General features: G+C 33.3%; 1 protein-coding gene across 2 annotated transcripts in view; it reads left to right on the forward strand.

Moving 5' to 3' along the window:
• OTOGL (otogelin like) overlaps window positions 1-14728 on the forward strand; it is a 147375-nt gene extending 132647 nt beyond the window's left edge. For both annotated transcript variants that reach the window (XM_059081626.2, XM_059081627.2), the window contains 7 exons: window positions 1613-1676; window positions 2767-2945; window positions 3405-3509; window positions 5655-5774; window positions 7170-7215; window positions 12393-12472; window positions 13026-14728. In XM_059081626.2, coding sequence (XP_058937609.1) covers window positions 1613-1676; window positions 2767-2945; window positions 3405-3509; window positions 5655-5774; window positions 7170-7215; window positions 12393-12472; window positions 13026-13226 — 795 coding nt within the window. In that variant the 3' untranslated portion in view covers window positions 13227-14728. The remainder of the gene's footprint in view (window positions 1-1612; window positions 1677-2766; window positions 2946-3404; window positions 3510-5654; window positions 5775-7169; window positions 7216-12392; window positions 12473-13025) is intronic.
• The last annotated feature ends 314 nt before the right edge of the window (window positions 14729-15042 follow it).

Raw genomic sequence — 15042 nt, forward strand, 5'->3', positions numbered from 1 at the left:
GTTACTCATAAGGTTAAATATATAGTTACCATATAACTCAGCAATTCCACTCCTAGGTACATATCCACGAGAAATGAAAACATATGTCCAGACAAAAGCTTGAATGTTCACAGCAGCACTGTTCATAATAGCTAAAAAGTGGAAACACCTTGAGGTGATTTTGCTACTGACTTTAAAGGAGAGGGATGCTTGCTTGAGAGTAAAAAAATACCATCATATTTGATATAATATTAAGTATTGGTAGAACAATGAGGAATTATTTCCTCTGGGCGAAACTGGGTACTTAAGAGAATAAAAATGTAACTAAATATGTGAATAAGACCTCAAAGGAAACAAGTTAGGAAGAAGAATAGAAGATTTAAGCCTAAGCATGAGAGGACACAGTGGGCATTGTGGCTTTAACTATTGAAAAACAGGTAAGTGACTTAGAAGAGTTAGTGATAGGCTAATACTTCCTTATCTAATCTTTTGGAGTAATTTATGCAGTGGGAGAGTTTGATTTATTATTATTTTTAACTCTATTTCTAATATTTTATTTCCAATCCCATTAGAATTGTATAATGACTAAAAGTCATAAAACATCAAAGGCGTTAATGTCTGTGAAACTACTTTACAACTCGTAAAGCACTATAAAAAGTGAGATATTATTAGCTTATGGAGAAAAGTGCCTTTTATATATTACTATGAATTTGAGTTATTTTTTGTGTCAAGAATCAAATTAGTTTTTATTACTGATGTCATATGAAAATTAAACACACCTAGGAAAAGTTGATGTTTAAAATAACAATTCTTGAAACTTTAAGCCTGAGTCCTACACTTGAGAAGAACCTATACCATTTCCCTAGTAGGGAAAAGTTAAGCATTGGTCATGACAGCGATTTACTAACAGCTAAAGGTTATAGCACTTTCTGTACATCAGCTTGTTTTTAAGCTCTTTACATATATTGATCCATTTATTTCTTTCAACAATTCTGAGGCAGACGGTATTATTATCCCCATTTTACAGATGAGGAAGGTGGGGAGCAGACTGGCTAAGTAATCTGCCCTAGATGACAGAGCTATTAAGTAGCAGAGCATGATTGGCACAAGGGCAGTCTTGTTCCTGTGCCTGTGCTATTAATCATTGTACTACACTCTTCTGCTCTTGTTTTATACGCTAAAGCAGCCTTGCTCTGATGCAGACATCAGAGTTCTGGACCACCTCTACAGAGCAGATCAAGAACATTTTCATCAAGAGAATTTTCTAGGGTTAGCAAGCATTCTTTTATCTCTAATTGCCCACTAGAAGCTCAGAATCTAACAATATAATTTTAAAGTTAGGACAAATCATAAAGATCAACTTATCCACCTTCACTCATTTAATAGATAAGGCAATTTAAGTTTAGAGAGATTGAGTGGTCTATAATCACATTTTTATTGTGAGTATTTCCTATAGGCTACTAATTAAATGACCACTGGGTTAATCAAAGCTTGTTCACTGTCAAATATTTTTATGAACTTGCTGTGTGGCTGTGGGGTAGGAAACTTATTAGATGTTATATTGTGCATATTTTTCACAATGGTAATATAATAAGCCATATTGATAAGTCATATAATAATATCTTTCTAATAGGGAGAATTTCCTGCAATAGACCGCAACTTTCAGAGTGACTGTGGATGTGTACTGTATCTCTGTGGTAACTATGTTTTTTTAAACTTTTAAATGATAATGATTATTATTTATATCTGTTGTTTACTATGAATAAATTAAAAATAAGCTTTGAGATGTATTACACACTTTAAGCCATTGGCCAGTTTTTAAGTATAAGAAGTGTACTTTTTATTTTTCAATTTCCTCTGTTGTAATATTCCTAAACGTTCTGAGAAACTTGATAACAGGACATAAAAATGATTCTTTTTCAGAGGCTTCGCAGAATTTAAAGTTGATGTCAGTGTTCTTTTTAGTGTATATAATTTAATTTAAAAATAGACAACATCTAAAAGTCAGAGATTTTTGCTCACTGTTTTATTATTATTGATGCTAACACTGCAAAGCATAAGATTGATTTTTCTATGAAATAACAGATCTTCATATTAAATATTAGTAGGTTAATAGAAAATAAACTTTTGTTCAATAGCTTAAAACTTTTGTATTTTTATATGAGAGAAGAGTTAAATACAATGTTGGCAAGGCACACAGAGCTTCTGAGATGTATTCTTCAACACTATTCTAGCCTACTATAAGCCACTTTTAATGATGTGATAGTACATCATACCACCTACCTTCATCATAAAGTATGATTTATATGACTATTTTGCAACCCCCAAAATTGAAAATTTTCTCTGAAAATAACAAAAAACATGAAATGTTACACAATCCCTTCATGAAGAGACCTACTGTTATTGATTCAGATTTTGCCTCCATTTATATCCACTCTCCAAAATTGTCATGTCATGTTTCCAGAAGAGGAAACAGCAAGTAGCTTGATGATCACTTTGAGCTAAAATTCTGGAATCTGCTATAAAGTATAGTTTTCAGAGGCAGTTCAAACAGTGTATAGCAAGTGAGTTTAGGAATCAATTTCTTACTCTATGTTAAGGAATAAATGCTACATTCATTATTAAGTGAACTCTTGAGCTGTTAACAATATATAAAGGTAAAGATCTTTACTGGTTTTGAAAAAATTGCACATCACAATAAAAACATAGACTTAAATAAAAGTTCCAATGATCAATTAATAAAAAACTTAATATAGTACTTCTTGTTGACTTTTTTTGTTTTCTTAGAAAAGGATGATGTGTGTGTGTTTCAAGAAGTATCAGTATTGAATCCTGGCCAATCTATGATAAAGTATTTGGAAGGGGACTTTTGTTACACAGTAGAGTGTCTAGAAGAGAAAGATAACTATACAGGCTTCCACACTTTGAATTTTACAATGTTGAATTGTTCAAAAGAATGTGATGTTGTAAGTATTCTTTGTAAGTCATTCTGGTGAGAGTTAATTAATCTTTAAATGGCAGCTGTAGAATTTGAACGAGTGAATACTCTGTAAGTTAAAAATATACACTTGAATAGTTCTTTAATAATCTGTTAATTTGTAACATATCTATATAATGCAGTTTCCTTTTCCTGTGTATAACCTTGAGCTTCAGGAATCTTATTACCTATACAGCTTGTTTGACCTGAGCTTGTTAAATCTACCTGATGAATCTTGGCTGCTAGATGTAAAGGTTAACATCAACTTCACTTCTAATACAGCTATATAAAATCAGTTATTATTTGAAGTGCTTCAAATTCAACCTCAGAAATGCTTTACAGGTGTTCTGAGACAGCATAGGTTATATTGGGAAGCACTTTCAGAATGAATTCATTAAAAATATCAGTATTGTTATTGGCTAATTCAAATTATTATTATTATGCACAGCACCAGGTATACACTCCATCACCAAGTGATTATGATTGTTGTGGTACCTGCAAAAATGTATCCTGCAAATTTCAAATGGAAAATGGAACATCAGTTATATATGAGGTATGAATTTCTTCGTTCCTAAAATGTGCTCCACGGAGGGTAGCTGTCTGTGCTATTTTCTAAAGAAGCTATTCCCATACATTTGAAAAATATCACTCACACACACACATAGTGTCCTACATACAACAAGCACACCCATATACAGCATGCTTACAACAAACAAGACATAGTTACATTTTAAAGTATCTAATTTCTGTTGTAAAGGAGCATGTTAAAATGGTTTCTCAAACTTATTTTATCATAGATCCTTACTTTTTTCCCCAGATGTTAGGAATGGACTTTGAGAAATGTTGATTTCTAATAATTAGAACAAAGGAAAAGAACAATGTTATTTTATTCACTCATTTGAAATGAAACATTTTGATAGAAATCTGAAACTCAAGTTGTTAGCACTTTATTATTTCAGGTATCAAAGATTTCAGTGGGTAAATATGACAGAAGATTAAGAATATTCTCCAATCCTATGCATATTATTAAATAAGAAGAGTGAACAATTATCTTATTGTTTCATAGTCTATTGTTTTATAATTATGTGAAAAATAGTGTTATTGATTTAAATAATTTTGATATTGTTTATCTGTTTAATCATAGCGATATTTGTTTCATATTATATCATTTTAAAGAGGGAGACTTGAAAAAGGAAGCTTATAAAATGAGGAGACATAGGTGTGAGAGAAAAGGAATCAGAGACTACTTGATCCAGTCATGTGGGGATTTTAGAAAAAGAGCAACATAAACTCTATAGATGTCAATAATCCTGTGATAGCCCTGAAATTTAAATAAAAGTTTAAATTATGTTTAGGATATTTTTTGGGAACACAACACGTAATGTAATATAGGTAAACATACATCAAGATTGTTAACTCTTGGCTCTTTCAAAGATAAGCTTTCGTTATCTAGAAATCTAATTCTGATGGAACAAGTAATTTTTGCTTTCAGATAAATTAGATAGTACTATTTGAATTGTATATTAGAATTAATATTCGAATTTGAATGTTTTATCTTCTTTTATACCCAGACTTGTAGATCTTTTCCAGTTGAGATTCATAGAAGACCTGATGATATTTATACATTAAAATAGAATCTACAGAAAATAAAGTTTGTCAGAGTTCTTTGCTGGTTCACAAGGAATCTTCAAGTCAGAGTCTGACTAGCATTTTAAAATGAAGGCTATAAAATAAAAATATATCAACAATTACAGCCTAATAATTATATAATAATTATTTTCAGCTGATTTTATTTCTAAATAGGAATTCTGAAATCAAGAATGAAATAAACATTTAGGGACTCCCCTGGTGGCACAGTGGTTAGGAATCCGCCTGCCAATGCAGGGGACACGGGTTCGAGCCCTGGTCTGGGAAGACCCCACATACCACAGAGCAACTAAGCCCTTGAGGCACAACTACTGAAGCCCATCCGCCTAGAGACTGTGCTCCGCAAAAAGACAAGCCACTGCAATGAGAAGCGCGTGCACCACAACAAAGAGTAGCAGTAGCCTTGCTCGACACAACTAGAGAAAGCCCGTGTGCAGCAACAAAGACCCAACACAGCCAAAAATAAATAAATAAAATAAATAAATTTTTTAAAAAAGAATGAAGTAAACAGTATGTTGAAAAAGTTGTTAAAAGAATAGGGATATGTTTAAAAATAACCAGAAGGTATAGAAAACGAGAACCATAGGTGAGTAATCACTATCATCCAAAGATTTTTAAATTGTTTGGTGATAAGGGAGTAGAAGGAAAAATAAACAAACCTCAAGAGAGGAGGCATACTAAGTAGTATGATTTGTTGTTTTATAATTAGTAAGGGAATATTAGAGCAAGACCGTTGACACTTGGCCACGTTAGATAATTAATTTTGTAATAGAAAAAGATACCTATTTGCTTCTTTCCTCTCTGTTGCTTTGTTTCACATTTACATCTTGGTTCTAGTATGAAACCAAAACACCCACACACACACATACCACATATACGTATTTTTAATTATTTTAGATAAGTTTGGGGACATTGCCAGATGGACATTTTATGTCACAAGAAGCTCTCTGAATCTTGACTTGACTTTTGATTCAGTAGGATGGGAAACATTCTACTTAAGAAATATAGCAGATTTTAATAAGCAAACAGTAACTTCCTCTTTTATTTTTAGGAGGGGAGTATCTGGCACTATAATTGTACCACGTTTGAGTGTGTTAAGACTGATGAAGGGATGACGATTCTGAACTACAGTATGGTCTGTCCCCCTTTTAATGAGACTGAATGCAAAATGGTTTGTACTTTGTTATAGCTAAGAAAATTTGGCATTAAATATAATTTAGAAAATACACATTAATATGTTTTCCAAGGTCATAATACATACATTATGGCTTATTTATTTTGCTAAATGTTTTATTTTCATGTATACATAAAAGCTCTATTATATTTCCTCAGTGTGACACTTTGAGTTATATATGGCATTCCAAATAATTTTGAGTCTCCCTGAATGGACATGATGCTATGTCTGGGTTTTTAATATGTAGACCAAAGGATTATTGAAAAATCCTTTGATCAGCCAACTTAGCCTCTTTTCCCATATGGATTAATAAACTAATCAATCAGAACTTGGTCAAATTTCTCTTTCTTAAACACACAGCAGATTTATGCTGTCATTCGCTGTTTAAAGCATACTAGCCTAAGTGAAATTTGCCGTAGTTTCTCTGAGCATGGGCCACTGTGAAACTCAGCATGTGCCAGAGCATTGCTGATTCTTTAGTTTTGCTCTTCCAATTCCCTTTTCTCTTGTAGAAGAGCCTATTGGGAGAGTAGATTTTCAAAAGTCACACAATTTTTAAAAAAAGATTCTTTGTAGCCTTAATTATTTAGGACATAATAATCCCTAATGAAAAGTAAGCTTTATTCTGTTGTGCGAGGCAATATTTTTCTTTAAGTGTAGAGAAATAGCATAGTTTCATTTTTTTTTCATGATGTGCCGTTTTAGTGATGATGGTTAGCTAGCTGGCTGGCTAGTGAGATACAATATGTACAAAAGTAATAGAATTTCAGCTCTTGAAAGAATCTTGGCATCATCTTATTTCACAGATTCATTTTTATAAATTCTTTTATTTGAATCACAATTAGCAAGTTACTAAAAGCAATTAGCAACTTACTGTAAGGATTCCAAAAGATAATAGATGAAATTTTCTTAATTTAGCCTTTGGCAAGAGACATCCTGAAGTGGGGATTTTTTTTTGAATAATAAAATATTAAAGAAAAAGAGACATCATTTTAACATTCAGTTATATTCAGGAACTCAGTCTAGTCTCAAAAAGTAGTTCAGATTATTTCAAGGAGTTTAAAGGATATCATGGCCTCTATTTAGAGTCCCTATTAGTACTTTGATTTGGCAAGAAAATCTTTTGTGGTATTTAAAATGTGTTCTTTTAAGTAAGTTAATCTTTTTGTACTTTTTCATATTACTAATGAAAAAATAACAAATTTTTAACAAAATATCTGCTCCTAATTTTACAAACAAAAATTCTTATTAGAAATAGTTAAATTTCAATCATCTTTCTATAAAGTCTTTGTGATATTTAGTAAAAATATTGAGAAAGTTGGTTTTCTATTTCTAGTTTAGGATGAAATGAAAAAACACTGAATTTTAACATTATTCCTTTTTTCTTCCTAGAATGAAGGGATTGTAAAGCTTTATAATGAAGGCTGTTGCAAGATCTGTAAGTGAAGACAAATTACATACATTAATTTGATTAGTTTTAATTGCTCATGATTATTATTTTTTCTCATAAAATTCAGTTCCTATGTTGCAATGAGGGAAAAAATTTTATAATGTTTATTATTTAAATGTTTTTTGTCATGCGGTTAATTATTTTGTAATTTAATGTTTATCTTCTGAAGCATAAGTTTTTAATTGAGATGAATTTTAATTTAAATATTAGAGATTTATTGTTGCATTTTTTCAAAAGGTATTGCACAGGATTTCAGTAGGTTTTAAGTTTGAAAGTGCCCTATGGTCAAATGTGCTTTGAACAGGCTGAACTACACAAAGTAGGTCATGATGAGACGTCAATAAGGATATAGAAACTGTGATATTTTCCAAACCTATTTGAACAAATCTATGGTTCTGTATAATACATTTGAGAAATAGCAGTTTAGTCAATTATATTTAAATCATATATATAAAACTTCCCAAAACTATTTTGACAAAATTATGGGCATGTCATATATTTATTTGAATTATAAGGTTTATTTCATAGTGCTTTTCAATGATTTTAAGGACTGAAATAGATCAAAGGGGTATTCATGCCACCATTTTTATTTATGTGTTTATGATTTTATTTTTTGTGTTCATGAATTTATGTCAAGAAAAAAGTTTTAGAGGGGAGTGGGGGAGTGCTGCTTCATGGGTATGGGGTTTCTTTCTGGGGTGATGAAAATGTTCTGATATTGGACAAGTGGTGGATGTGCAACATTTTGCATGTATCAAATGCACTAAATTGTGTATTTAAAAATGGTTAGTTTTATTTTAATGCAAATTTCACTTTAATAATAGAAAAAATGTTCAATCTCACATATAATAAAATTATTAAAATTCAATGAAAATACGAAAACAAAAAAAAAAGTTTTAGGAAATTTGGCATAAATGGTAATTTTAACATTGTTTAGAGAAGCTTTTGGGAAAAAAGGCTACAACATAATTCAGGTTAATAATGCCACTGTGTAGGGTTGGATTCTTAGACACAAATTATCATGCCTCTCAAAGGGAGATTTCTGAACTTCTTTCATGAAGGGCTAAATCCTATAAATATGTAAGAATAGTCTTGTCTATTTAGAGGTGGCACGGTGGTTAAGAATCTTCCTGCCAATGCAGGGGACATGGGTTTGAGCCCTGGTCCGGGAAGATCCCACATGCCGCGGAGCAACTAAGCCCGTGTGCCACAACTACAGAGCCTGCACTCTAGAAACCGCGAGGCACAACTACTGAAGCCTGGGCGCCTAGAGCCTGTGCTCCACAACAAGAGAAGCCACCGCAATGAGAACCTGTGCACCTCAACAAAGAGTAGCCCCCGCTCACTGCAAATAGAGAGAGCCCGTGCCCAGCAACAAAGACCCAACGCAGCGAAAAATAAATAAATTAATTAAAAAGAAAATAAAATAATTATCTTTTAAAAAAAAGTATTAAAATTTTGATGAAACATAAGTAAAATATATATTATTGAACATAATAACAGCTTATAAATCAGAAACTCACCTGTTTTCTACTGACAATTTATTTCTCACAAAATTCCAATGATGGGTTCTGCATTTATCCTGATTTTCAGTTTACAGAGTTTAAGTAACTCATCTAAGTCATACTTCTTGTGGGATTTCACTCCAGGCCTGATCTCACAGCCTGCTTCTTAACCGCTAGTGATATTCTGGAACATCATCAGTATAAGTTTTAGGAGAGGGCAGAGGCTGACTGATGATGTCTGCTCATCAGTGCAGGGCTGGAACGACAGAGTCTATTTACATGAGGTGTGAAAAGTAAAATCCAACACATTCATACCCACCCACAACAAACATTCTGATGTCTAATTTGTTCTTGTATTCATTTGCTGGGGCTGCTGTTAAGAAAATACCAGAAACTGGGTGACTAGGCAGAAATTGATTGTCTCAAAGTTCTGGAGGTTAGAAGTCAAAACAAAGGTGTCAGGGCTTCTCTGGTGGCGCAGTGGTTGAGAGTCCGCCTACCGATGCAGGGGAGGCGGGTTCGTGCCCCGGTCCGGGAGGATCCCACATGCCGCGGAGCGGCTGGGCCGGTGAGCCATGGCCGCTGACCCTGCGCGGCCGGAGTCTGTGCTCCGCAACGCGAGAAGCCACAACAGTGAGAGGCCCGCGTACCGCAAAAAGAAAAAAAAAAAAAAGAAAACAAAGGTGTCAACAGGGTTGATACCCTCTGAGGGCTGTGAGGGAAGGGTTTCCTCCAGACCTCTCTTCTTGGCTTGTTAGACGGCCATCTTCATGTTCACATGGTGTTCTCCTTGTAAGTGGATCTGTTTCCAAATTTCCAGTCATAAGGATACCAGTCATATGAATTAGGGCCCACCCTAATGCCCTCTTTTTCACTTGATTACCTCTGAAAAAAACCCTATATCCAAACAAGGTCACATTCTGAGCCACGTAGGAGTATCTGGAAGACAGAATTCAACCCATAACAGCTATATTGCCAGGACTTTAGTGGGTAATAGAGTACCACTTAATGCTTTTTAATTACTGGGGCTCTTAGACACATACTAATGAAAATTTTTTGCTCATTAGAAATGAGCAGTTTTTCATTGTTTTCTCTGAATCAAATGTAAACTAATGTGTATCAAATAGTCATTGTATCAAGAACTCAAGGAGTGAAATTTAGGCTCCAGAATCTAAGGAAGTTTATATTTTTATGCTCTCATGTCTGTTTCCTTCTGCTTCTTTAGATTCTAGACTCTTCCATAGGTACGAGATATAGGAATAGAATCACACTGCAATGTAAACACCTTGAATTCTGTAACCCCATTCTAATTATTAGAGAAGTGAGTGTATTTATGTTATCTGAGGGCAGACAGGGGAAGATCTGTTTGACTTGACCGTATTGCTACTATTGATTGTCCGTCACATGTCAACACTCTATTAAACCCATAGCAGACAGCACTGCAACGAATCTTCACCACAGTTCTGGAAGGTAGGAGGGGAGGTAGGTATGGTTTCCCTACAGGTGAGGAAATGAAGGTTCAGAAAAATGTATCACACTAATCAGTAATACTCAATAGATTTAGGCCTCTCCAGTGCCTGGCCTCAGGATATTTCAGTTTTGCCAAGCTCTTTGAAGTGCAGAATAATAACAAGCCTGCTCATTTTCTCTCATCTGATGTATAAGGCCTTGTGAAGTAGTTTCTGCTTTGGCAGTAGAGAACCCCTGTCTGTAGTCTTTGCTTTTGGGTGACCAGGCTTTATCAGAGAGACTGTGGATATTGCATATTGTTGCAAGTGCTATGCTAAACAAAATGTGTTACAATAAAGTCTCTGAGGAATAAATAGGAAATGGCTCTTGGCACGAACAAATCCAGCCAACTAACAATACATTTATGCTGTCTCAGTTTCATTCACTGAATGAGTTAACACAAACAGATGTTTATTGAGTGACTCTCATGTACCAGACACCCTTTCAGGCACTGGGACTATGTTAGAGGATGAAACAGTATCTGCATGCATAGTGTATGTTATCAAGAAGGGGAAGAAACAATAAGAGGTAAATATACATTATTATGTCAGGTAGTGATGCATGCTATAAAGAACAACAGCGCAGAATAAAAGTGATGAAGAGGGAGGGAAATTGGGTTGTTCATTTAAGTGGGTGATTAGAGAATGCCTCTGTGATGAGGTGTCATTTGAATAGGGACTGAATGTTCTTGGGAGCCAGCCAGGTAGAGTGAAGAGTGTTCAAGGTGGAGGAAATGGCAAAGTACAGTCACAGCACAGGGATGAAAGTGATAGAAGAAGATAAGGACCTTATAGGTCATGTCAAAGATGGTTTCCTTCTTGACTATTCTTTGTTTTAAAACTTATGAGAATAGAAGGGCTAATGAAGTAACCACTGGGTGAAAGCATCATAAGGCACAAAACAGCCTGCCCTCTGCCACTGACACTGAGCCTCAGTCCACACCGTATTTGGGAGGTCCGGGAAAGGAGAAAGAACAAGCATAGGAGATTGAGGAGGAGCCACAAAGAGATGGGAGGAAGAGCAAAGATTACGCTCTGAAAGCCAAGTGCAGAAAGTGTATCCAGGAGGAGAGAGTGATGGACTGAGTCAAACGCTGCTGAGAAGTCAAGTAGGATGACAACTGAGATGTGACCTTTAAAAATAGCAATTGAAAGTCATGGATGACCTTGACAAGAACAGTTTAATTTCAGGCAGTCTTTGCTACCCATCTCTGCTTCAACCAGAGTGGCTTAACTTTTATATACTTCACATGTTGGGATTTCATACAAGCATTTATTTTAAATAAAGATTTTGTGACTAAACTCATTTGAAGATTGGAGCTCTAATTCCAGTCTTCTGCAAACAAGGAAACTCAGAATGATTTAGTCTCTTTCCTAAAGTGACAGAGCAAATTAGTAACAGAGTGAGATGAGAACCTTGGTTGTTTTGTGTCCCGATTCAGGGATTACATTCTCTATCATACAGCATTAACTATATATTATTGGGTGTATTATCTAGTGATAATACATCATGCACACAGCATATTAATAGATCATTAATTAATACAAAATGTTTTCATTAGAAATTGTGACATCATTTCAGAGCCATAAAATCAAGTATGAGTCATCCATACATTTCAACATGGTTGATAATAATTCAGTTACATTCTTGAATTTTACATTAATATCCATTAAAATAATGTGATTTTAAATCTATCAGTTTATATTTTAAAATAGATTTATATATATGTATGTATGTATGTATGCCTTAATTATGTACATGTATATTTACCTGTCCATGTACAGGTAAATATGTATTACATTAAAATATAATGTATAAATATAACATTAAATATAATAATAAATATACACCCGACACAGGTTGATGTTAGCATTACTCCATGTGTGGAATATGTTTGATTTATTATTATGATAATTATTCTAAGACAATAAGATAAAGAGATAAATATAAAGCTAGAAAATATATGAGAAAAGAAGTTGAAAATAAACATTAACATAAACTATGTAAGAGTAAAATTTTCACTATCTCTTATAGAAATGTTTTATATAAATATATCAGTTTTCAATTATAAATATATTCATATGTTTAATTGAATTAAGAAACAATTTGATATGGACTTTTGGTGAATAAATACATTCTGTATTTTATCAGGCAAACGAGAAGAAAAAATATGCCAGAAAGTGATTATTAGATCAATCATAAGGATACAAGACTGTATAAGTCAAAGCTCTGTAAGTGGAAAAATATCATTTGTTACATAAAGCGTATGTGTCTTTCCAGAAGTATATGTGTCACAGCACTGGTAAGTTTGTAAGCCAACAAAATGCCAACACTTAAAATACTTAACTTTTGGAGATTATTCCTACATTCTAATATTAAAATATTCTGTTTGTGAAGAAGTATGAATTATTCTTGGCATAAATAATCAACAGTTCTGAATGTTAATTGCAATCCAGAGAGATGGAAATTTAAACCTAAATATATTTGACCACATATTGTCTTAAGTGTGTAATTTTAATCAGCAAAAATAGTCTTAGTTCTAACTTTTCCCACTTTAATAAGACCTGTCTGATTCTATAGTCTACTTAATTATGATACAGTACAGGTTACAATAGAATCATTAGATTGTGATTACTATATTCCATAGATCTGTCTAGTTATGTGTGCACATTTCATACTTTGAATTATGTCAGATTGCCATCTTGGACAAACAATATGCTACCTTAGTGGAATCAATATCACTTTAAAAATTTTTTTAAACATTTTTCTCGTCTCTCCTTACAGATAAGTGTTGCATCTTGCGATGGAAAATGCCCATCAGCTACCATATTTAACATCAATATTGAGAGCCATCTAAAATTCTGTAAGTGTTGTCGTGAAAATGGGGTGCGCAACTTGACTGTGCCACTGTATTGCTCAGGCAATGGCACTGAAGTCCTGCACACTCTCCAGGAACCTATAGACTGCACATGCCAGTGGAATTAAATTCTTGCATTCCAAGAACTCTATGCAACATCATAAGGTCAAATGGAGTTAACTTTTATCACTCTTTTTAAGGCACTGGGCAGATTTATACTGTTTAATAATATATTTTTCAGACTACTGGGATATGGCAATTTAACACTTGCTACAAAATAAATACAATTTCCAGGAAAAACTAGATTTATTGACTTAGTCTATTTTAGAGAATCAAATGATTTTAAGGTGTTCAGCTGAAATGCTGTTATGTATATAATTGCAGCATGCAATTATATTCTCATCTATTAGAAAGTTGTTTCGTAGGATTCTTTCACTCAATAGTTTTTTCTTTTTAATTTGAAAAGTCTGCCATAGCTATTCGAATTAAGATACTCTTTATTGCTACTGTTTATTCTGGTAAATGTAATCAGTTAATAGGGGCATCTGGATAGTCATAAAGAGTGATACGCTTAGAGACTGATCATAGAACAATAGGATTTTAGATTATTGAAGTCTGAATGGATATTAGGAATGTTATTGCAAATTTCCCTTATTTTGCAAATTTATTAGATAACCAGAGAAGCTGTGTGACTTGTACAAATTCATCCGGTGTAATGATAGAGTGAATTCATATTAACAGCTGGATTAAGTCTACATCTTTGACATTCCAGCAATATGTTCTTTCCTTTTGAACAGTATGGTAAGGTGTGTATCACAGAACCTTTTATTCTTAAAGAGTTTGCTTTGCCTAGAATTAAGAATTTTAAATTCAGTGCCTTTAAAAAAAAGGAAAAAATGCTGCACATACATATGCATATACATACATGTAATAGTTACCTGAATAATAAGGAACGGGGAAATGTAGCATCATTTGCTAAATAGAGGAGGGAGATCTCGGGCTTTTATTTTTTTGTACCATTAAAACTGTTTTAAAATATGCTGTTATTATTTAACATTTAGTTAGCTATTTACTGTCTCACAGACATCTGATTTTTGAGATGTATTTGCCTAACTATTGAAGTTGCATGCTATTTTTCTGTTCATGCTGCTGTTTTGCCAATGAAGGATGAAATAAAATGATTTGAATGTATTAGTAATTCTACAGTGGAATGCCGCACTTTTTAAAGACAGTAGATTATTGACATTTGCAAGGAATATATTCTAAGATCTTTGCAAACCCCCCAATTCTTTGCCACTTATAGTATATAATTATGTGATTCTCCTCATCTGTAAAAAGGAGAGAATGCCCCACTTGGTATGATTGTTGTGAGGATAAAATGAAGTTGAACATCAATGAGAGAAGAGTAAAACTGCATTGAAAAGTGGATGTGGGAGCCTGATGGACTAGGCTGAGCTAGGTGATTTGTTTCTATTTCAAAATCATGCTACCCAGAAAAATTACAACAGATTAGATATTTTGGGACCCTCAGGATTACTTAGAAATGGATGAAAGAATCAAATGAACATTGCATCTGCAAAGCCCTGGTATCTACTGTATATAAAAATTGATTTTATTTTATTTGCACTTAATAACACATATAAGTATTCTGTCTAGACATTAATATTTCAATATTCTTTGATTCCTGCTAACATATAGATTGAATCAAATCTATTTGGTTAAAATATACTAACATTTTGCTTAAGAGAAACTGTATTTACCTCAAATGAGGTACATAATATTGTATATTGTCTACCACTCATTTCTTTATTTTCATGTTCTGTTAAATATTTGTTATATTAAAAATATTAAATTGTTTTTAAACCTATTTGTGGGAAAAAAGGAAACATTTTCCTAGAACTTCATTAACATTCTCAAATACAACAAACCTATATTGAGCACTTC

Source organism: Kogia breviceps, chromosome 12 (genome assembly GCF_026419965.1).
Source record: "Kogia breviceps isolate mKogBre1 chromosome 12, mKogBre1 haplotype 1, whole genome shotgun sequence".
Lineage (NCBI taxonomy): Eukaryota > Metazoa > Chordata > Mammalia > Artiodactyla > Physeteridae > Kogia > Kogia breviceps.